General features: G+C 43.5%; 2 protein-coding genes across 5 annotated transcripts; both read left to right on the plus strand.

Moving 5' to 3' along the window:
- The first annotated feature begins 1,012 nt into the window (after nt 1-1,012).
- SRD5A3 (steroid 5 alpha-reductase 3) lies at nt 1,013-8,081 on the plus strand. 3 transcript variants are annotated; one of them, XM_027885515.1, is made up of 5 exons: nt 1,013-1,200; nt 4,042-4,193; nt 4,603-4,800; nt 6,081-6,203; nt 6,703-8,081. In XM_027885515.1, exons 1-5 carry the CDS (start codon nt 1,013-1,015, stop codon nt 6,960-6,962), a joined length of 921 nt encoding a protein of 306 aa, XP_027741316.1. In that variant the 3' UTR covers nt 6,963-8,081. The 3 variants fall into 3 exon arrangements, with proteins under 3 accessions (XP_027741316.1, XP_027741317.1, XP_027741318.1); XM_027885516.1 differs by having other exon boundaries at nt 4,606-4,800; XM_027885517.1 differs by lacking the exon at nt 6,081-6,203.
- Nucleotides 8,082-9,120: 1,039 nt separating this feature from the next.
- TMEM165 (transmembrane protein 165) lies at nt 9,121-19,432 on the plus strand. Of its 2 annotated transcripts, none has more exons than XM_027885519.1 (6): nt 9,121-9,297; nt 11,277-11,502; nt 13,864-14,039; nt 14,623-14,805; nt 17,239-17,344; nt 18,499-19,432. In XM_027885519.1, exons 1-6 carry the CDS (start codon nt 9,157-9,159, stop codon nt 18,573-18,575), a joined length of 909 nt encoding a protein of 302 aa, XP_027741320.1. In that variant the 5' UTR covers nt 9,121-9,156; the 3' UTR covers nt 18,576-19,432. The 2 variants fall into 2 exon arrangements, with proteins under 2 accessions (XP_027741320.1, XP_027741319.1); XM_027885518.1 differs by lacking the exon at nt 9,121-9,297 and adding an exon at nt 9,670-9,858.
- The last annotated feature ends 2,146 nt before the right edge of the window (nt 19,433-21,578 follow it).

The following is a 21,578-nucleotide window of genomic DNA, read 5'->3' on the forward strand; positions in this document are numbered from 1 at the left end:
GAGTGATACAATCACCCTTGGGACTGTTCTTCTCCAGGCCAAACACCTCCTGCTCCCTTAGCCACTCCTCACAGGACTTGTGCTCCAGACCCTTCACCGGCTCCATTGCCCTTCTCTGGACGTGCTCCAGCACCTCAACACCCTTTTTGAAATAAGGAGCCCAGAACTGGACACAGCACTTGAGGTGCAGGCTCACCAGTGCTTAGTACAGGGGCACCATCACTTCCCTGGTCCTGCTGGCCACACTATTCTTCATACAGGCCAGGATGTCATTGGTCTTCTTGGCCACATGGGAACACTGCTGGCTCATGTTTAGCAGCTGTTGACCAGCACCCCCAGGTCCTCTCCAGCCACTCTTCTGGAAGCCTGTAACACTGCAAGGGGTTGTTGTGACCCAACTGCAAGACCTGACACTTGGCCTTGTTAAACTTCATACAAGTGGCCTTGGACCATCAATTCAGCCTGTCCAGACCCCTCTGGAAAGCTTCCTGCTCTCCAGGAGATCAACACTCCGGTACAACCTGGTGTTGTCCTCCAGTTTACTAAGAGCAGACTGGATCCCCTCATCCAAATCACCAATAAAGATACTAAACAGGACTGTGCCCAAGACTGAGCCCTGGGGAACACCACTAGTGACCGGCCACCAAATGGATGCAGCACCATTCACCATTCTCTGGGCCTGGCCGTCCAGACAGTTTTTGACCCAGCGAAGAGTGCACCTGTCCAAGTGGGCTGCCAGCTTTTCCAAGAGACGGTGCCGAAGCCTTTGCTGAAGTGCAGGTAGACAACATGCCCCAGCGCCGCGCTGGGCACCAGCTACGGGGACAGCCCGCAGCCACCACATCTCCAATGATCCCCGGCGAGAAAAGCCCGCCCCTCCCGAGGGTGGGAAGCGGAAAGAACTCCGCGGCGGTGGGCGGGCCGGGCCGGGCCGAGCCGGGGCCAGGGGCGGAGCAGGGCCGAGGGCGGACCGGGGCGGGCCCGGGGCGGGGCCGGGGCCGAGGCGCGGGCGATGCTGCCGGTGCTGGCCGCCGCCTGGTCCCTGCCGGCCGCCGCCTTCTTGTCGGCGCTGCTGCTCCTGCGGGCCCCGGCATGGCGCTCCGATGGCCGCGGCCTGCTCTCCGACCTCTTCCACCAGCTCATTCGCTACGGGAAGACGAGGCTCCCGGGCTGGAGCCATAATTACCTGGTGCCCAAGAGGTGAGGGGCGGCTCGTACCGCTGTTGCAGCGCCGCAGCGATTACCGTGAGTGTGTCCCAGTTAGCGCAGCCGAGGGTCCGGACAGTGAACAGCACACGCAGAGAGCACTGCGGATTTTTATAGAGCTGGGCTCAGCTTTGTTGCAGAGGTGTTACTCTGATTTTACAGATGTGGAACAGAGGGCCATGGAGACCGCGAGCGATCACACAGAATCTGTGTTCCAAGTGGGAACAAAAGCCTAATCCCTTGATTCCCAGTCTCACGCGAGATCCGTAAAATAAACCTTCCTGCAAGACTCAGGTTCAGGCACCTGGGAACGTGGAATCCTGAATGTAACTGTGACTGTGCAAATATGCTGCAGGTTTACTGTCTTACACTGATTGTCAGTCATTGCCTTCTCCCTAAAGGTTTCTTTTTAAAATGTGAGTTAGCATACTAATAACACCATGGGAACAGTAGCAATCTAGACCCTGCATGAACAATCTCTGATAAGGCAAATGAACCAAACACATCTCTTCATAGATGTTTGGTGCAATTAAATATATGTATGTGAAACAGGTGTTTAATGAACATATATGAAAGAGGGAGAAAACCCCACATTTACAGGTTTTGAAATGTTTCTGATATTATTTGTTATGGAATTTCTTAGTTTTTGATCAGCCGAGATTTGTTACTAGAGCTAAGAACTGGACTTTGACTTGAATGTTGGCGAGACAGGATCTTGCAAGGCTGGCAGGACAGGACTGGGAGAAAGATCTGATCACCAGTAGTGTAACGATCTTGCAATGTCTGGCACATTTTATATACCTAGCTTTTAAACCAAATGTTGAAAAAAAAATTTTGTGACACAGCATGCTATTCATAGAAAGGTTGTAATGTAGTATCTGTGTTATCAGGCTTCTTGATACAGAAAATACCCAGGGACATGTTTAAGTTCTGCAGTACCCTTAGCAAAAACAACGGCTTATAAAGGCTTTGTCTTAATTGAAGTGTACTGCAAAGCGCCACATTCTTTAGGTAGGTTTTTGTTTGAGTTGACCTTTTGTCCAACATAAGTTTCCCAACACCCCTTCTTAGGGAGGAGGGTGACTGAAGAACATACTTTTCCAGAGAATTGGTCTTGAGCTCTCACCATCTACAAAGCAACTCTGTTACTTGATTAGTGAATCCATAAAACTTCTAGCTGAAGGAATAGAGAAGATCCTGAAGGTAGCCACTGAGGCATTTCCTTTTCTATTCATCTGTGTTTTGTTTCCACACAACCATTATATTTTCACTAGCCTGGGCTTGTTTTAAACTTTGCCGTTCTATCTTGATTCATTTTCAGGTTTGGCAAATAGTGAAAATTCCTCTTCTTGAGGTATGGCACATGTACTTACTGCCGTGCTGGTTCGCTCTGCAGGTCACATATATCCCCAGTGCAATTGGGATTGCTGAAAGCTCGCAGAGCGTGTCTGCTAAGCTGCCAGGACTTGTTTGCGTGCTGGTTGCAAAAATCAGTGTGTGTGGAGAAAGTTCCCTGACAAGATATGAGTCTACTGAGTAACAGGGCAGCAGGAAAAGAGCTTGAAACTTGGACATGGCAATGAGTTTTTAATCAATATACGAATTCTGTTTGTCTTAGAAAATGAGGGAGAGGGGTTTAATTTTACTTCTGCTCTTCCAGATCAGCAGAGCGAATGTTACTGCTTCTGCTCAGTAGAAGGAACTGGGGAGAAGTGATCATGTGAAGGGGTTACCAGCTGCTAATGGGCAAGACACTCCAGAGCGTGCAGGGATGCTCACTACCTCTGTGATTTCTGTTGTGCTGTTGAGAGCTACCTGAGCTGCTCTGGGAGGGAGTCAGTTTAACTGGTTTCTCTAATCAAGGGCGCTGTACCCCTACACTCCTCCAAGAGAGAAGTTTCCATGTTTAACAGAAATACAGTCTTCTCTTGACTACACAGTTACATCCTGGTTTTGTATTTATAGTGGTATTGTCAAGTCAAGGCCATCAGCATCTTCCCATGAGATGTATTTTATCTCTTTGCAGGTGTTTCCAAAGGTCCTGCTTTTTATTCATAGCCAGAAGGACTTTTAATTTTAAAAGCAAAAGAAACTACTGGATCACCTAGTTTGAGCTGGATATTATAGGCTCTTTTACTCAATCCAGTTACCTGCCTTGACTGTCATGTGTGCATTTCAGTAATGCAGTGTACTTTTATAAATGCATTACAAGTTTGGGAGATTCTTTATTTTTTACTTCAAAAACACCCACGTGGTCTTGCTCTGTAATCCCCCTGTGGTGTTGATGGTTTCTATATGATTGTTGCAGACCTTGACTTTGCAGAGGGACAAGATACTTAAAGCAGAGTAATTACTTCTGGATGCCTTTTACCATCTGCATTTGTAATTTATGTACTGTAATGTGTTGTGTTGTCCACCTACTGGAACTGAGAAAAGTGGGAGTGCTGTGACGTGCAGCAGCTTAGAAATGCCCAGAAAATTAATTTGGATGTTCTTTGAGTGGTGTAAATTATAAAGCAAAAGTTGTGTACATTGTGATTAGTTCTGTCTTGAGGAATGCCTTTGCAATGTGTGGTTTCCACTTTCTCCCCTTTAGCACAGTTATGATTAGTAATGTAAGCTAAGTTAGAGGTTATTCCAGGCAGCATTTCACGAGGGGAAAATGTGTTAGGGTTATTACTGCTTGGTACCACTGGTTCATGAGTTCTCTGCTGTTCATGTGGGCACCAAAAGGAAATGTACTCACCATCAGGCAAGCACGTCCTGCAGCTACATTTCCAGCTAAGTAACGATGAGAACATAATACATTAATGAACACCCTTTTTGTTCCCACAGCTGGTTTATTCACTTTTATGTGGTTTCTGTGGTCTGGAATGGCAGTCTGCTGTACTGGCTCTTCCGAGCTGAGTTCCTCGGAGAGTCACTCCCATCATGGATTCAGGACATGCACCGTGCTCTTGGCAGAGATTCTCAGAGCGAGGACATAGGTGAGTATTCCAGCTATTATGATGCAGCCATATAAATATTAGAAAACTCTATTACCAAAGCTGTGCTGAATTTGCATCCAAGTGCTACTTCATCAGTTGCCTTTAAATTAGATGCCAAGTGACTTTCCTGGAATACCAAGTCCCTTTGGTCCTTTTTAATTATTCAATATAGAAATCATTCTAATTTATGGATATGATGGCTATCAGCAGTTTTTTAACAGAAAGCACCATTCTTCTGGAAGAAATCTTGCTGTGGTTAGCAGTGCCTCACTCACCTGTACAAGTATTTTCCCTGTTAATTTAAAATGAGAGTAAAATTTTGCTGTGGGAAGGGGAAGCAGTAGCCTTTTTGAAGCACTGTCCGGGTTAAATTGTTCCTGTCTCAAAGTTGCTATTTTTTATCTGCAAGCAGATAGTGAGTACTTCTCTGCTCTCCTGGTTCTCCTGCTCCTCTGGCTGCACAGCTGTCGAAGGCTTGCAGAATGCCTCTGGACCAGTGTGTTTTCCAATGGTTTCATTCATATTGTGCAGTATTTCTATGGACTTGGTTTCTACATTGCCCTTGGCTCAACTGTGCTATGTCAAGTGCCTACTAATGTCAGGAATGGTAAGTGCCTGCTGAGTTATTACCAAAGATGCAGTTTTGCTCCCATTTGTTTCGGTATAGAGGGCTGCTTGCTTGAAAAGTGTGTTAACTGATGAGACATAAAAATACTTACTGGAATAGTTCAAATAGTTCAAACATTTCAGTAAAGCATATAATCGGCCAGCATTATACACAAACACATGTTAACCATCACAGTTATTTCCTGAAAGACATCTCACAGAGATACTTTCAGGATCATTATCAATCAGTTTTGCATTGAGATACATATGATTTATGCAGGGCAGTAATTGATACCAGTTCTCAGATGACACTATGCAACTTCAGTTCTCAAACTGGAGTTTGGTTTTTTTTTGTTGTAAGCTTTGCTGTAAGGTGAGTCTGCAAGGCTTCTTGGCCACCTCCTTTGTTTTCCATTAAGAACTTGCCGCTGCTCTGCCTCAATTCAGTCTCTTCTCTCTCTTGCACTGTTTCCATTAATACAGCAGAAATTTGTAATTTATTACTTGTTTCTGCCAACACATTCCACTGAGTTGCATAGATGAACCATGAGTTGGTTGTAGCACTCTTCCCATGACTAATTTTTGTAAGGCAGTTATTACCGAGTATGTAAGTTTAGTGAAGTTTTTAACCATTTCCAACCTCATCAGTTCTAGTATAATCCAGGGATTTTTTTTTTTAAAGAACCTTCAGATCTCCTGTGCATAGATAAAACTTTTTTGTTTCTGAACCTGTGTTCTGCTTTCCACATCCTGTAGAATCATAGAGATGGTGCATTGGCTTGTACTTTGGAAATCATCCTTCATATAGTTATCACTTTTTTGAAGACCTAAATGTTGCACACCCTCTGTGCATGTGTGTAGGTGTGTGTTTGTAGGTGTGTATATGTTTGCAGGTTGTTGTGTATGTATCTCACTGTGAACAAGACAAACAACTGTGTACTCACATGTCGACCTGAGCCATGACAACATGTTTAATAAGGATGATAACAGTTATAAACAGTGTTGAGTATTGAGGTCTTAGACTATCAATTATGTATTATTGTACATTGTGCTGTACTTCAAGCTACTGGACTAATAACTATGTATTTTAGTATAGAGAAGTTAAGGGAAATGAACTGCCAGCTGGGCACTTAAATGATTTAAAAGCAACTTTCAAGGGATTAGAGACTCACTACTAGAATTTGGTAACACATTAACACTTAAAAAATGTATATAGTGTTTTCAAATTATGTTTGAGAAGTTGCTTCTTGGCTGTATATTAATAAAACATGTTTAATTCAGGAAAAGAGCTTTCTGTGAAGATCCACTGGTATCACATTGTAGGAATTACGATGTACATTTGGGCCTCTCTTCACCAACACAGATGTCTTGTAATTCTAGCTAAACTTAGAAAAAACAAATCAGGTAAGATGTTTCATTCCTGTCAACTGTTTACTTGGAAATTTTTTCCTGGTTGTTTCAATGGGCTTCTATAGCCTCTAATACCTTAAAAATAAATGATTTTCAGTTCCTGTAGTGTGCTGTTCTCTGTAAGACTTTTGATAGATGAAATGAGGCTGAACTGGGGGGAAGGGGTGTGGTGTATCTGTGTATATAGTTCTGCAGACCTTGAAATGAAGCTCTAGCTTCTAACGTTCTAAGGACAGACACATCTTAATGGTTACAACTTGTGCCATTCCTTGGGGACCTCACATCTGTTTCCATGTGGGCTAAAAATAGGTTTCCTTACTCTTTATTTGCATAGCTAGAGGTGGCATCTTACTTCATTAAGTCCAAAGCTGCCAGATCAGATGGAGGTGAATGATGATGGTGGTAACTTTTGTAAGCATATTTTTCTGTAATTGTGAGAAGAAAAGTTTGCTTAATGCATGTTCTCAATTAATTTCTTTCTGTTTTCTTGCAGGAAAGGTTGTAAGGCTGGGCTATGATGTACCTTTTGGAGACTGGTTTGAGAGCATTTCTTGCCCCCATTATTTTGCAGAGCTGCTCATATATGTTTCTATGGCCATCATGCTTGGATTTCAAAATGTGACGTGGTGGTGTGTGGTGATGTGTGTTCTTTTTAACCAGGCACTGGCTGCTGTTTTGAGCCACGAGTTCTATCAGAAAAACTTTTGCTCCTACCCAAAGCATCGAAAAGCATTTATACCACATGTTTTTTAGAATATTTTTTTCTAAAGTATCGTTAGTGTATCTTAAAGTGGGAAATGTTTTCTCTAAGGGAATAAGAGATTTATAGTATATTAAAACCTAGGTAAAATCACACATTTGCTCTGATTTTACCTTAAAAGCTCATAATTTTGGTAATAATCTCATTCATGTTACCAGTTGGGGAAATGTCTCTGCATAACATACAACCTAAAAAAGGTTTACTGAAGGCTTCAATTCAAAGTGAAGAGATGCTAATTGGCTCTTTTATCTAATTATGTCTTGTGCATAAAACACTTGCTGTTGTGCAGCAAGCCCAAATATTTGTGAAAATTAATGAAAAGAGGGTGCAAGGAATCATTTGAACTACTGTATTTCATGCCTTGACTAATTAAGCACATTTCTTTCCTAGTCTCTTTTTTTGAACTACTTCAGAGGGAAGCAAATTTTGTATCTTTCTGTGCTTCCCTGTTGACAATTAAAACCAGCCACTGCTTTATAACTGTAAGTGCAAAAACCATGGAGAAATCTGTGGTGGAGGAATGACTCATGTTCAGCAGTGGAAATAACCAGACCCATTCTCTCTCTCCCCCAGACCTCTTCTGCACCGAAGTCTTTTCACTCATCCCTAAACTGGGGGAAAAAAAATTCCCTTTATCCCTAAACTGGGAAAATCATGGAAGGTTCTCTGTCTAGAGAGACAGTAGAAGAGAATTTGCAGAAAATTATTGTTCCTGATTATGGTTCTGTTGTCCTTATAGTGGGTTATTGGAATTCCTCATGTGTTCGAAGGGGCAGCTGTGCAGGATAGCCATGACCATGACTACACGGCTTTTTAAACAGATGTAATGAACTGCCAAGGCAGAGAAACACACAGAAACCAGTACCTGACAAGCATTGCAAAGAAATTCTTTAGTGGGGAGATGATGTCACTCAGCACAGGGCTTTTTTTTGCACTTAACTATTTTGGTCCTTCTCATGATGCTGAATGATCAGTTTTGTGTGATGTAGCATATGGATGCGAGTGTTTCAGCATGTTGTCTGCTTACATTCATACATTATTTTGTATATAAGAATTTTTATACACTGAAGTATGTCTTATGAATTGCCTAATTAAAAGGTTATTACACCTTCTATTTCCATTTTGTATGATTTTTCAAAATTGATCTAACATATTTGCAAAACTCAAGCAATCACTTTGCACAAAATGTGCCTCTCTTGGCTGTTGCATCCCTCTCCCTCTCTCCACCAAAACCACCATAGAGCATCAACAGCCCTGTCTTGGGACCTCATCTTTCCATATTATTTTTTTAAGTGGTTCTCAAGAGGCTCCTTTGGCCTGTCTCCAAGCATCTCCTGTTAAACTGGTGTTCTTATGCTGTTCATTAACCTGCTTCTCAGGAAGCACATTCCTGTCCTTGCCCAGGGGAGAGAGCATTGGGATACATAGCCCTCCTGGGGAGAGCATTATCTGGAGTACTATGTCACGTTCTCCTCAGTATAGGATAGACACGGAGCTCGTGGAGCAGGTCCAGTGGAGGGCAACAAAGATGATTAAGGGCTGGAACATCCCTCTTACGAGGAAAGGTTCAGGGACTTACACCTGTTCAGCCTTGAGATGTCTGAGAGGGAACCTTATCCACACAGGCGGTGCAGTGGCTAAACCGCAGCGCTGTCAACGCTGAGATCTGGGTTCGATTCCCGGTTAGGACACTCCCCGGGCAGATGGAGCTCGCTAGCCCTGTAAGGCAATCCATCTACGTCCTGAGAACCTCGCTGCCACCGTCCAAGCTCGCTTGGCCCCGGCAGATGAACCTCAGGATTAAAGGGTGGGCTCAGTTCCGCGCACACTGTGTCTCACCTAAAAAATCCAGTGCGCAGGCTGGAAGGTGTAAAGACCTTCCCCGGTTCTTCGTTCGCGAACACTGGCCAACAAGTATCTAAAAGGGGGGATGCCGAATGGATGGAGCCAGGCTCTTCTCAGTAGTGCTTTACAATAGGACAAGAGGCAAAGAGCAGAAGCTGGTGCACTGGAAGTTCCACCTGAATATAAGAAAGAACTTTACTGTGCAAATGACTGAGCACTGGAACACATTGCCCGGAGAGGTTGTGGAGTCTCCTGCAGTGGAGATATTCCAGAACCGTCTGGACACAATCCCGTGCAAATGTGCTCTAGGATGACCCTGCTTGAGCAAGGAGTTCGGACCAGATGACCCCCTGTGGTCGCTTCCAACGTGACCGACGCTGTGATTCCGTGCCCGGGGCTTGCCGTGCTGGGGCCGCACACACCCAAAGCACTGCTGTGCTCCTGCCCCTTTACGAAGCCGGGACTTGCCCGGGCCGTTTCCAGGCGGGTTTTTATCCTTACACCTTACACAGCCGCTCCTTTCCCTGCCCGCAGGCAGCTCTGAACAGCGGAGGGACGCGCTCGGACTCGGCCACTCCCCAGGGACCGCGGCACAGCCGTCCTTGGCACAGCCGTCCTTACTCCTTCCCTCCGCCCCTTCGGGAGCCGGAGGAGGGGGGGTGGAACCCTCCTCCCGGGCCTGACCCCGGCCCCGCCGCCCTGTCCAGACGCCACCGCGGCGGCCGTGCCGGGCCGTGCCGTGCCGGGGCAGGGGGCGGGACGTCCGCCGGCGGCAGGAAGCGGGCGGGGGCGGCCGCGGGACGGCGCGGCGCGGGCGGTGACGCGGCGCCCTCAACCGGGGCCTCGCCGCGCCCGCCCCGCTCCGCTCCGCGCTCGGCCGACATGGGGTCCCCGCCGCCGCTCCCGCGGGCCGCCGCGATGCTGCTGGCGGCCGCAGTGCTGCTGGCGGCCCCGGCGCCGCTCGGCGCCACTCCCGAGGAAGAGCCCGGCAAGAAGGAGCCGCCGCCAGTGCCGGCGGCGCAGGGAGCGGAGCCGCGGGCTGAGGTGAGGCGGGGCCGGGCCGCGCTGTGCCCCCCCGGGCGGAGCCCCCAGCGGGGCCCGGGCTCCCACCGCGGCAGTGCTCGGCTGGCGGGGCCCCGCGCCCTCCGGAGGCCATCGGGCTCCGGCTTTCGGCAGGAAAAGGGAGGGCTGCGCGGCCACCGCATCCTTCCCCTTTTCTGCTGAAAGAAGGGTATCTGGGTCCGACATGGAAAAGGGGTCAGTGCTCTCTTTCCCCCGCAGAAGCAGCTGACGGCAGGTTTTGTCGCTACTTCAAATCTGCCAGTTCCCCCCCCCCCTCCCCTCAACGTTTAGTATCAGTTCCTTTGCGTTTAAACTTGTTTAAGAGTGTTCTCGGTGAGGGGATTCCGGTGCCGGCTGATCGCTCAGGGGGATGGAAAAATTACTGGCGTAGGGTTTGGTGTAGCACGTCGAGCACTGCAGGTGGCACATACCCAGACTGAAAAGTTGCAGCGCCGCAAAAGGTGAAGCAGCTCTGGGAAGTCAGTGTGTCACACGGAGTACGGGAGCTTCTGAACATCAACACCAAAAAACTTGGAGCACCGCTCAAAGCGGAATGCTGGGAAGCCGCCGTGTCAAAACACGCTGCAGTCTGTCTCTGCTGGTGGATGTGCTGGAACATGCTTTCTCAGCCATCCGTAGTCAGGGATGTGAACGTCGACTTGGGTCTCGCTTTTGATCATAGATATCTTACTTTGTGTACAAGTAAACACTTTGGTGAGCGAGTGGGAACAACCAGAGTGTGCTAGTCCGGTTTCACTACTGGAAAATCTTCAAGATAACTTTCTACAAACAGAGCAAGTGCAGAAAAAGCTGATGAAAACTTGCAGAAAATTTGGCTTGTGTTCAAACTGAAAGAGGGGAAATCTAAATTAGATATTAGGAAGAAATTCTTTCATGTAAGGGTGGGTGGTGAGGCACTGGAAAAAGTTACCCAGAGAAATTGTGGCTGCTGCATCCCTGGAAGTGCTCGAGGCCAGGTTGGATTGTCCTCTGAGCAACCTAGTCTAGTGAAAGGTGTCCTTGCTCAGGGCAAGTTGGTTGGAAGGGACCTTAAAAATCATCCCTGAGCTAAAGCAGCTTTCCCCGTGTTTTTTTATAATGGTGGTTCTCGTGTTCTGGTAATAGCGTGCACGGTGAAGTAATGTTTTAATAATCAGAACACAATCTGATCCTCTTGTTAAGTGCCTAACTGGCAATTGGAGGTAGGTGGTTACCAGGAACTAGTTAACTATCATTAATGAGCGTGAGAGGTGTATATACTTAAAATGTCACTCTACACAGTGTGGTATGACAGGAGAAATACAGGGTACAGTATTTGTGCATACTAACTATTCAAGCCTAATTAACTAGTGTTTGGATTTGTTTTTTTATTTTCTCTCCCCCCCACCTTCTCCTTACAGAAAGGGTCCTCACCAGTTGCTCCAGTTCACATTGTCAGCGAAGAGTCAGCTGACAAGACTAATCTGGGCTTTATTCATGCATTTGTGGCTGCTATATCTGTCATCATTGTATCAGAACTGGGGGACAAGACCTTCTTCATCGCAGCCATCATGGCAATGCGGTACAACCGTCTGACTGTACTGGCTGGTGCTATGCTTGCCTTGGGACTGATGACATGCTTATCAGGTTAGCATTCTTTTGTCTCTTAAAATGTGCTGGGCACATATTTACTGAATAATTGTAGTTGGAATTGGAATGCAGGTAGTACCATATATTCACTTTTCTGTTTTGAGGAGAGTGTGAAGCTTTTCGTGGGGATCATGGCTCAGATGGACTATTTAGGCTCTTGGCTCTAATGAAGTCTCTGCACTTCCTGGGCCTCAATATGCATGTAAGGAAGAGGAATGGGATTGAGAGTCTAAGTACTTCCTTTGATTTTTGGGCCACTGGTTTCCTTTTTATTTTTAGCTCCTGTTAAATTTGTGTGCCTAAAGGGAATGTGGGAGTGACTTCTGTTTTTCCTCCTAAGGCAAAAGATTCTTTATATGATGACAGATTTCCCTTGTCTGACTGGTATTCCTGTGCGTGTAGCTGTCTGGATTTGTGCTGGGAGCAGCATAAGTGGAAGATGGGCGGTGGGGGGTTGCGGGCAGGAAGTGAGATACCAGGTGACACTTGAGGAACCTGTAGCTGTGGGCATTTGCGTAGCTGTGATTGTGAAATGGAGCAGCCTTCAGGTATGTCAGAGACAGACAGCATAAAGGTTGTCTGTGTGCTCATTTCTAACCATGCCCACTTCAGAAACATTTGAAATACTGTTGGTTGGTTTATACACACTGGAAGCAGCTGATTCACTGGCTTCAGGCTGCTTGGCAAGTGTTTCTGTGAATGGTTTTTGGGTGTGTAGCTATTGCTGTGTACGCTGCTGTGATTATTGCAGTCTTAGTTAGAGCAGTTTCCATTTACATGGTGTGTAATTTCTCCTGGCCATTATGGATCTCTCTTTTTCTACACTAAATTTTCCTTCAAATCTGTCTTGATGCTTTTTCATAAAAGCTTTATTTTCTTGTTCTATTCCCCAGTTTAAAGGTTCCCAACTATTTCTTCCTTTTCAGAAAGGACCCTGTTTTGTTCTTGGCTTCTCCCTACCCCACCCCCTTCCCTCTCCCCTCTCTCCAGTACCCTTGTTTTACACAAGCTGAGTTTGGAAACTTCTGGGGAGTTTACCCACCTTGATTTTATGAAGATATGCTCACTTAAACTCACTAGCTCCAAGTAATCACTACTTGGGATATTTTTTCAAGGTGTGCTTGACAAAATAAACTGGCTTATTGTTCTGACTATTTCATTATGTTTGTGCTTGTATATGTAAGTAATGCTAAAAAAATGACAGCTTTTTGTATAGTTTCTTGCATTGCTTTACTGTAGTATTTTCAGTCTTTAAAAAAGTTTAGTTTAACTCCTTCTGGTTTATTTAGCTGTGCAACTAATACTGCTACTTGTGCATGCATGTGCTGTGTATCCAGGTAATAAGCCTGATTAATTTTGGCTTTATATTTTTACTTTTGGTAGTGGCAGTGCAGATTCATTTCCAGATTATGTAGTAACTGTGTACATTTTTCAACTAAGAAAGTGTGTGCAAGAAGGTAGTATGCTTCCTTTTAGCTAATTGCATGTAGATTAAAGCAACATAAACAGTTGTGACTGCATGGTCCAAGCAGCCTTAAATGTTGTAAGTCAAGTTTTGATTTCTTCTCATTTATACAGTCCTTTTTTTTTTATTTAAAAAAAATGCTAAGTGATCTTACATTGTGAAAAAGCACATTCTTCATCCCAGGTACATGTTTCCTCTTGTTTAAGAACTTAGTTTTGCCTTGGGTATTGAAGGTGATCAACCTATAAGAGATGTGCCATAGAGGCTGCTTTTTGGTCTGGGATCAGTGTCGTTGACATAAAGAACAAAGTTGGTCACATTGCACGTCTGTGGGGAGTGTGGGAGACAGGGGAATAGTAATGTGCAGGTATTTGCAGGCAAAGAAGGAGAGACACGGATTTTCCCAGCTGGATAATTTGTAGATTTGTCTGGTAGATTTAACTTGTAGAAAATGTAAATTGTAACTTTATTTGATAAAAGATTGGAAAGAGATGCTATTCAACACGTAAATGGAATTAACTGGTATAAATTGTGACTAAACTGATGTGGCTACAGATGGTAGTTTCATGGCATGCTTGGAGAAAGGACTTGCATAGACCTTGATGGGAAAGATTTAATGTTGTTTGGACTGGCTCTTGGGAATAGCAGCATCTCAACTTTGGCTGGTGTGCACTGTCTCTGTGTTAGTGGACTTCAGTCTCTGGCACAACCAGTAACAGTTAAAGTTGCAAAAAAATTTAGGAAATTATACAAAACTAACAAAAGACACAATATTTATTTATCAGTGGATATTTGGATTGAAGACTTTGCCAGCAAGCATTTCTTTGATGTGGGAAAAACAGTTATGATCCTCATGTTTATTTTTTTAAATGATGTGTTTGTTTCCTTTTCAGTTTTGTTTGGCTATGCCACCACAGTTATTCCTCGTGTGTACACGTACTACGTGTCAACGGCACTGTTTGCTATCTTTGGCATCCGAATGCTTCGGGAAGGCTTGAAAATGAGTCCAGATGAGGGTCAGGAAGAGCTGGAGGAAGTTCAGGCAGAAATTAAAAAAAAAGATGAAGAAGTAAGTCATAAACTTTCTGTAAATTTCAGCTGGTTGAGTAGTTACAGCTGTGAAGCTGCAGAACAGTACTGCCACATTTGGTGTGTTCTGCTGTGTCTTGATGGTCTGACACAGAAAATGTGTGGTAAATGGGACAGAAGTGGCCTCTGGAGGCTCTTTCAGCAGGTGATTCCAGTTCTGTGGCAAGCCTGGCTTCTTAAGGAGAGAAGGGACTTTACATACATAGATTGGGTGTTTTTAATGCATTACTGTTGGAGGGGACATCAACAGTTTACTCTTGGCTCTACTTTTATTTCTTTTTATGGTCAGGCTCTTTATTTGCACAATAACCAGGTGATCAGAGCTGATTACAATTATGTAGATATGTGTGTATTTACACACATGTCTGTTCACATACATGGCTTTTTTTTTTAATGGTGACTTTATATAAATAATACATTGTTAATGCAGCAGTCAGTGGATAATAACATTCTAGAAACTAAATGTCTAGCTTTACTGTTAAGTGTTTTATTTGGGTTGCTTAGATGATGTTTCTAATCTTATGGTTATTTCTTTTTGTTTTTTCTACCTGTATCTTCTGCAGCTTCAGAGAACTAAACTGTTAAATGGGCCAGGAGATGTGGAATCAGGGCCAGGCACCACTATACCTCAGAAGAAGTGGCTACATTTTATTTCTCCAATCTTCGTTCAAGCCTTTACTTTAACATTTTTAGCAGAATGGGGTGATCGTTCCCAATTAACAACCATAGTCTTGGCTGCCAGAGAGGTGAGTGTTGCAGAATGTCTGATGTTTTTTGCCCTCTTTGGGTTACCCATATAGAGTCTAGAAAGACAAAATAGTCTTGCAGGAGGTGCCAGATTTGCACCTGCTGCCTTGCTGTGCTTTACATAGTGTTACAGCTGTGCCAAGACCTGAAAATAAATGCACTGAAGCTCTATGTAGTATTAAAACTATTGTTACATGATTGGGACTACACAGGCATTTCTGAAAATAGTTGGTTTATATCATCCACCTCAAATCAATTGTTTTTTGTTACAGTGTTGAGAGATGTTACAGAACAGATGTTTCTTTGCTCTGTGGTCATACAGTTTTTGCTCAGTAACTTTAAAAAGATAATTTCATTCAGTCAGACTTAAAGCTGCTAGAAAGATACATCTTGTTAAAAATCTGAATTAATATGGTAGAGTGTATAGAAGGAAAATAAACTCTAAGTTGCTGCGCAGTAATACTGTAAATTAAATTTTACTCATCATGATGATTAGAGTGTATATAACTGTATTATATTCAAAGGAAAATGAAGGCTTATAGTCAGCCTTTTAATAAACGTAAGTAGCTCGCATGTGCTCTTTCATGCATTGAGATAATTTACATTTTTTCCCTAGGACTCATGCTTCTTTCAGGTGCACTTTCAGACATTCCCTAGGGATAAATCAGGGCTGTGTAATGAAGGAGGCTGTAATCTGTAGGAACTTCTTGTCTCTGGTACAGTGAAGGGAAGATGTTTAGAGCTGACAGCAGGTGAGGATGATCTCATTGTTCAGGCAGTTAGTTATATGCCATCTTGGAAAAAGGGAACCACTACAGCCTCTGCCCAGTTTGCTGGGCCAGTTGCTTAAGCCCATCTTTTCACAAGGGGTCGTTCACTTCTGGTTTGCATTTTCTGAGTGTCCAATTAGGAAGTGTCCGTCAGACTCTTTGGTCTGGTTTGTGGTGTGCTGAGCATCACAGTTAAATGTGGGAGCATTACAGAAATGCTTATGAGGAAATAAATTATCTTAATATGGAGATTTGAGCAGTGTGGTGAGTCAGCTGTGCCCATATGTTCTGTAGTGAAAAGTAAACAAAATACTGTGTAACTGTTGATTAAGTGAGTAGTGTCCATCCTGTCACATCAAACAAATGGGATTCATTTGGAAGGGGGAAAAAAAAGTGATAATTCACCTGTCTTAGTGCATACACAAAGGGAATGACTTCAGTCTGCCTTTGCAAAGCTAGTCCTGACAACAGTCCCTAAGAACTAGATTTCACACCTTAACAGCTTACTGTATAAGAATTGTTCATTTGTTTAAGGAAACTGAAAACTCTGTCCCACTAGAATGGCTTTGCTTCAGCTGCTGTGTCTGAGTCCTGCTCCTGGGGACACTATGCTGAGGGAAGCCATTGTAACTTGTTATCTTGTAGGGAATGGAATGGCAGGTGAAATTCACCTTCTGCCAGTGAGGGCTGCATGGATAACTGCTGACTGCAGGGACCCAAGGGCAATCAGTGTTGTCTTTTCTTCAAGCCATGTAATTTCTTAGACAGTTTTGCTGTTTGAGATTCCATGCATTTCTCAGGTTATGGCAGTAGCTTTTTTTTCCTCTTAGAGCTAGAAGATCACTTAGAGATGAGCAGAGGACTCAGCTCCACTTTCCCTGATTCATCTTGGTACAGCAGAAAGTCATGCTCCTTTCTTGCCTTTGTGGTCATTAGAAGATTGTTTTCTATTTCTGTTTGAGGTGTTCAATGCATGCAATGTCCTTAACTGTGTAATTTCTAAGGCGATCTGAAAAACCTCTTTGTGTAGTACAGGTGTTCACATATTGAGTAGCTGCTTGTTATGCAGGGAGGCCAAAAGCTGTTGTTGAGAGTAAACTTTGAAAACAGCTTCTATCCCCTGAACTCTTAAAATTCTTCACGCTTTGCTCTTTGGAGGATGGAAGGGGGCAGAGTGTAGAGCACAAGTGTGTGAAGCTGTGCAAAGGACCTGTAATGCTTTAGCTGCTGAAAGCCGTCATTTGCAGTTTGAAGATTTATTTTTCTTTTTCTTCATAATTAGGTTGGTGTTCTTCCAGCTGATGCATATTGTGTTTCTCAACAGCTGCCACCTTCCCTCTAGAGGTTGCTTGATTGTTTAACTACAGCAGAGTGGTTTCTGTATCTATATTTAATGACTTGAATGTGCTGTTTTGTTGAAATATTCTATATGCTCCTATCTTGGGTTTAGATTTAAGTCTGGCTCGCTAGCTGATGTACAGTTACTGGTCTTGAAGGCAGTGCTGGATAGCAGAGCAGAGGAATCACCAGAGAATATCCTCCATGCTCTGCAGTCTGCAACCAGGGAATCCAAGCATTGCTCCTCCATGGCATGAGGTTGTCATAGGACTAGCGGGTTTTCAACAGTGCTGATTTACCCCTTGGTGTTTTTTTTCCCCTCAGGACCCCTATGGTGTGGCAGTAGGAGGAACAGTGGGACATTGCCTATGCACTGGTTTAGCAGTTATTGGAGGGAGAATGATAGCACAAAAAATTTCTGTTAGGACTGGTAAGTGAAAACTCACTCCAACCGAAGAAATGTGTTAATGCTGGTATTGTTTGTGGTGTAAATGACGACATGTTTGGGAACAGAGTTTCTCAAAACTGTTGGAAAATCCATAAAAACTGGTGTGGGTTTTGGGTTGGCTTTTTGGGATCTGTCTTCTATCCCACCTTGTTTTGCTGCACGATTAGCTAGCTTGTAGGAGATCAGAGGAAGGAAATATGTTATTTTAAATAGTTGGTATTTATTTTTTGACAGTGGATAATGGAAATTGTTGCAATTCTGAGTCCAGACCCTCAGATGAGGAAGAGAACTGCATACTTACAAGTTATGCTAGCCATATACATGCCTTAAAAGCTACTCTGTGTGTGGCATAAATGTTTTTTTATCATGCCTGATAACTGCAACAGGCAGGACCAGTATGGTTACATTGGGTTGTTTGTTTTTCCTTAGCTCAGGTTGCAGTTTGCTTCCGCTGTCAGTCCTGTGATGTGGTGAGATTTCTTGCTCCCAGGAAGCTGCTTCATATAGATGTTCATTCAGAGTAATTGTTCTGTAGTTGCACAGGTGGTAAAAAGCCAACTTCACTGCTAAAAGTGAAATGTGCGTTCTGTTGTGTTTGTTTGCCACGGAAATCGGTGATAAAATGGTTTAATATGCTCCAAGCACAGTGTGGATCTTTAGCTGCAGGAATAGCCTCCTAGAATACTGTCCCAGCCTCTGGCAGTTCGTGGCCATTGGAAGCAGTTAATGTTCTTGATACTCTTTCAGTGTAGTTACCTAAACTGGACAAAATATGCTAATTATGTCTCTCAAGTGATGGCTTGCTCCAGCATAAAAATATTGTATCCTACTTTCTGCCATACAGCCAGATAGTCAAGAGTTGATGTTAACCTCAGTTTTATCCTAACTCAAGTAATAAGAGTAAAACAAAGCTTCCTTTTAAGGGACAGAATATATTCTTGGAGATGCAGTTAGACGGTGGGTTGGCACATGGGCATCCTGACACTGAGCTGGAAACAACATCTGCTGTTTGCAGCATAAATTTTAAAGTAAGGTTATTTGGAAATCAGACATTTGAAAAAAGAATCTGTAATATGTCATAGAAGATATTTACTTTTTGGTATCTAATTTCTTCTTGGCTTCTGTTTTCTTTTCAGTGACAATCATAGGAGGAATTGTCTTCTTAGCATTTGCATTTTCTGCACTATTTATAAGTCCAGACTCTGGTTTTTAAATTTTTTCATTGTTGTAAAAGAACAAGGATTGGAAGCAACCAGCAGCTGTCCTTGTGCATTTTTGTATATAATGTAAAGAAGTCTAGTTAAACAAGAGCTGAAGATGAGACACTGAATTTTTTTATAGCGGATGATTCATGGGACTGACGCATTTACGGACAGCTTCTGCAGTGGAGATCTGCTTACTGTCGGGTTTGTTTATGCTGTGGTGCCTGCTCCTGTCACGGGATTTGAGTGGTTTTCTCGCTTGCTGGACCCAGCTCAGCTGAGTTTGAGGATCTGCTCTCCCAAGTATTGAGAATTCCTCTTTTCTTCCTCTGTTACACACAACCATCTTTCCTGTTTCTTCAAGAGTTGACTCTTAATGCCTTTCGAAGCCAACTGTCTTGTTCATGTTGCTCAACAGAAGGCGTTGAGGAGAAAACTGCAGGCTCCCACCTCCAAAGATACTGGTTCCACGGTGTGCCTGAGGCTGCGTAATCTAAGCAACAGGAAACCTGGGAGCAGTTCCTGTACCATTCAATGGCTGAGCCAACCAACACAGAATTTTATAAACTTAGAGGGAAAACTTCTTAATCAGGGATTTTTATCAGGAAATTGAGGTGTGGTGATTAACAACCTACTGTGTTCAATATGCAATCTGGCTGGAGCTAGTATGATTTGACTTTTAATTTTGAAATATTAAGGTATACAGAAAGTAATAAAGTAATAAAGTGGTCCAACTTAACAATTCCCAGGATTGAACAGTAATGGAATTCTTAGGTTTAGATGTGTTCCTGGATTTTGTTTTTCTTTTTAGGAATAGAAATGTAATCTGGAAGAGTATTAATAAAACATAATGTCTCCATTTGTGTTATTTTCAGCATTGTTTTTGATGACTCCTGTAATTCCTGCCACAAAGGTTTACCTGGTGATGATGTGCTTAAGGTGAGGAAGGTTTACTAAATTTATTTTGGATACTGACAAATGCCTGTGTTATGAAGACTTGGGAAATGTTGAGCACTGAAGATGCATGGGTTGCAGAAATACTTGCTTATCTCTGCTCTTCAGTGATGAGTTGGATTCTGAGCCCAATGTCTTACATAGCCCACTAAGATATACCCTGTAGCAGTCTTGTAAAATAGAAGACATGGTGTCTGATGTTATGAATCTGACTTTTATCGAAGCTGAAGCATTACAGATTTAACCGTGCTATATGTAGATGACAAACAGAGCAGCCTCAAACCCTTCTCTTAGGTTTCTCTACCCAGAAAACCCCTTAATGCCACATTTCTCTAAGACCATAGAAGTGCAATGCTGGGTATGTCCAGTGGGGTGAAAACAGGCTGCCATTCCAGGCTCTGGGTCCAAATGTTCATGGCCTGAGGGAACTGCATTGGTTTGGTGGTGTGATTTTTGGGGTTGTTTTGCCTTTTTTTTTTTTAAATTTTTGAACCAATCATTTTAGCCAAAACTTGTAACCTCTTCTTTCCCACAGCCTGAGAACACACACTCTGTCCATGGTGGATTTCAGCTCCTGTGTGGAGTGTATTTCTAGCAGAGGTCATGTAAAAAGGGGGCAGAAATAGAAGAGCCTAAACTTTTAGCTGTTTGTGGGACAACTGCTCGATGTATTAATCAGAAGTGGTGCTGCTGGACATTCATACAGGTGTGTCCCAGGTACAGTAACTGTGGTGCCACCAGTCATCCTGCTGGAAATTCTTGCTCAAAATACAAAAAGCCAAACCAGTTGTAGAAGCTCCCCCAAACTTTATATGCACTGCTTTCAATGCTATTTTGATATAAAACCAGGATCATCAGAAAAATCAAGCTCTTTAACAGGTTGGTTATAGAGGCAAGTGTGAAATTGCAAAGCAAATCTGTGCAAACTCCAAATTTTTATTTTACTGTTAAAAACTTATCCAGATGACAAGTCCTGCTTTTGCCCAGTCATAGCCATATATTTGGCTGCTCTCTAAGGCCAGCTAGGCAGGTGGGAGTTAGCTTGAATAGTGGTCTTAGATTCTGGTTTGGTTTTTTTTGAAGCACAAACATTTAGTCATCAGAAATCTAGCATAAAATTAGCTCATGAAATTTTAGTAGAAGCTTTGAAAGGTGCTTTAGTAGTTGCTACTAGTTACAGTGATTTAATGTTGTCAAGTGCTTGATGGAATTTTTCACAATTTAAGGAATTTAGTTGGGGTGTAATGGAAGCCTGTTGAAGGTGACAGAGGGATCTGCTGACATGTTCTCAGTTGTGCTGTGTCTGCTGTGCAGTTTCCAGCACAGACTGGACAGTGGCCCTGTCCCTCCAAAGTGTCTCAAAGCACTTGCATCCCATGTCTTGCCTGTTGGCTGGGTTGGGGGCTGGGATTTTAGCAGCTTTCATCACACTTCTTGTCTTTCAAGCACATTGCCATCAGGAAGGTGCGGTGATGTTCTGTCTCAAAATGCCTGGATATTTGAGAAATAGGCAATATCTTACAGTGTGTCTATGTGTGTGTGTGTATATATATATATATGTTCGCTGGGTTCCAGACAGCAGGACTGATGCTGTTCTGGTGAGGTAACATGTCCCATATGGCTTTTACTCACTAAAAGGTGGTGAGGCATTGGAACAGGCTGTCCAGCAAAAGCAGTGGAATCACCATCCTTAAAGGGGGGGAAAAAAAGCCCACATGTGGATGTGGCAATGGAGGACGTGGTTTAGTGGTGAAGAGGACAGTGCTGGGTTAAGCATTTGGACTCAGTGATCTCAGAGGTCTTTGCCAACTTTAATGATTCTATATTATGCATAAGTGCTTCCTAGATGGTGGTACCTTTGGAGAAGGAGCTGGTTGGTATATGAGAGAGCAAATGCCTGGCTTTTTGAGAAGAAAATAGAGAAAAAGTTTAAATAATAGTACTCTTTTGCTTTTAAAGGGAGGTAAGTTTTGGGGGTTGCCTTGCATTTTAGAATATGAAAGAAACACTTAAGATAACCAGCTGAAGTTCTGTTGCCACAGTCCTATGCAATTTCTTGA

The sequence above is a fragment of the Empidonax traillii genome, unplaced genomic scaffold, assembly GCF_003031625.1.
Source record: "Empidonax traillii isolate 1590-97213 ecotype Southwest subspecies unplaced genomic scaffold, ASM303162v1 scaffold167:size2001844, whole genome shotgun sequence".
NCBI lineage: Eukaryota > Metazoa > Chordata > Aves > Passeriformes > Tyrannidae > Empidonax > Empidonax traillii.

Excerpts from the sequence above, each read along its gene's own strand:
- TMEM165 (XM_027885518.1), top strand. The coding sequence starts at position 9,697 with ATGGGGTCCCCGCCGCCGCTCCCGCGGGCCGCCGCGATGCTGCTGGCG. Across the intron at positions 9,859-11,276 it reads GAGCGGAGCCGCGGGCTGAG|AAAGGGTCCTCACCAGTTGC; the intron begins GTGAGGCGGGGC and ends TTCTCCTTACAG. Across the intron at positions 14,040-14,622 it reads TTAAAAAAAAAGATGAAGAA|CTTCAGAGAACTAAACTGTT; the intron begins GTAAGTCATAAA and ends TATCTTCTGCAG.
- SRD5A3 (XM_027885515.1), top strand. The coding sequence starts at position 1,013 with ATGCTGCCGGTGCTGGCCGCCGCCTGGTCCCTGCCGGCCGCCGCCTTC. Across the intron at positions 1,201-4,041 it reads AATTACCTGGTGCCCAAGAG|CTGGTTTATTCACTTTTATG; the intron begins GTGAGGGGCGGC and ends TTGTTCCCACAG. Across the intron at positions 4,194-4,602 it reads TTCTCAGAGCGAGGACATAG|CAGATAGTGAGTACTTCTCT; the intron begins GTGAGTATTCCA and ends TTTATCTGCAAG.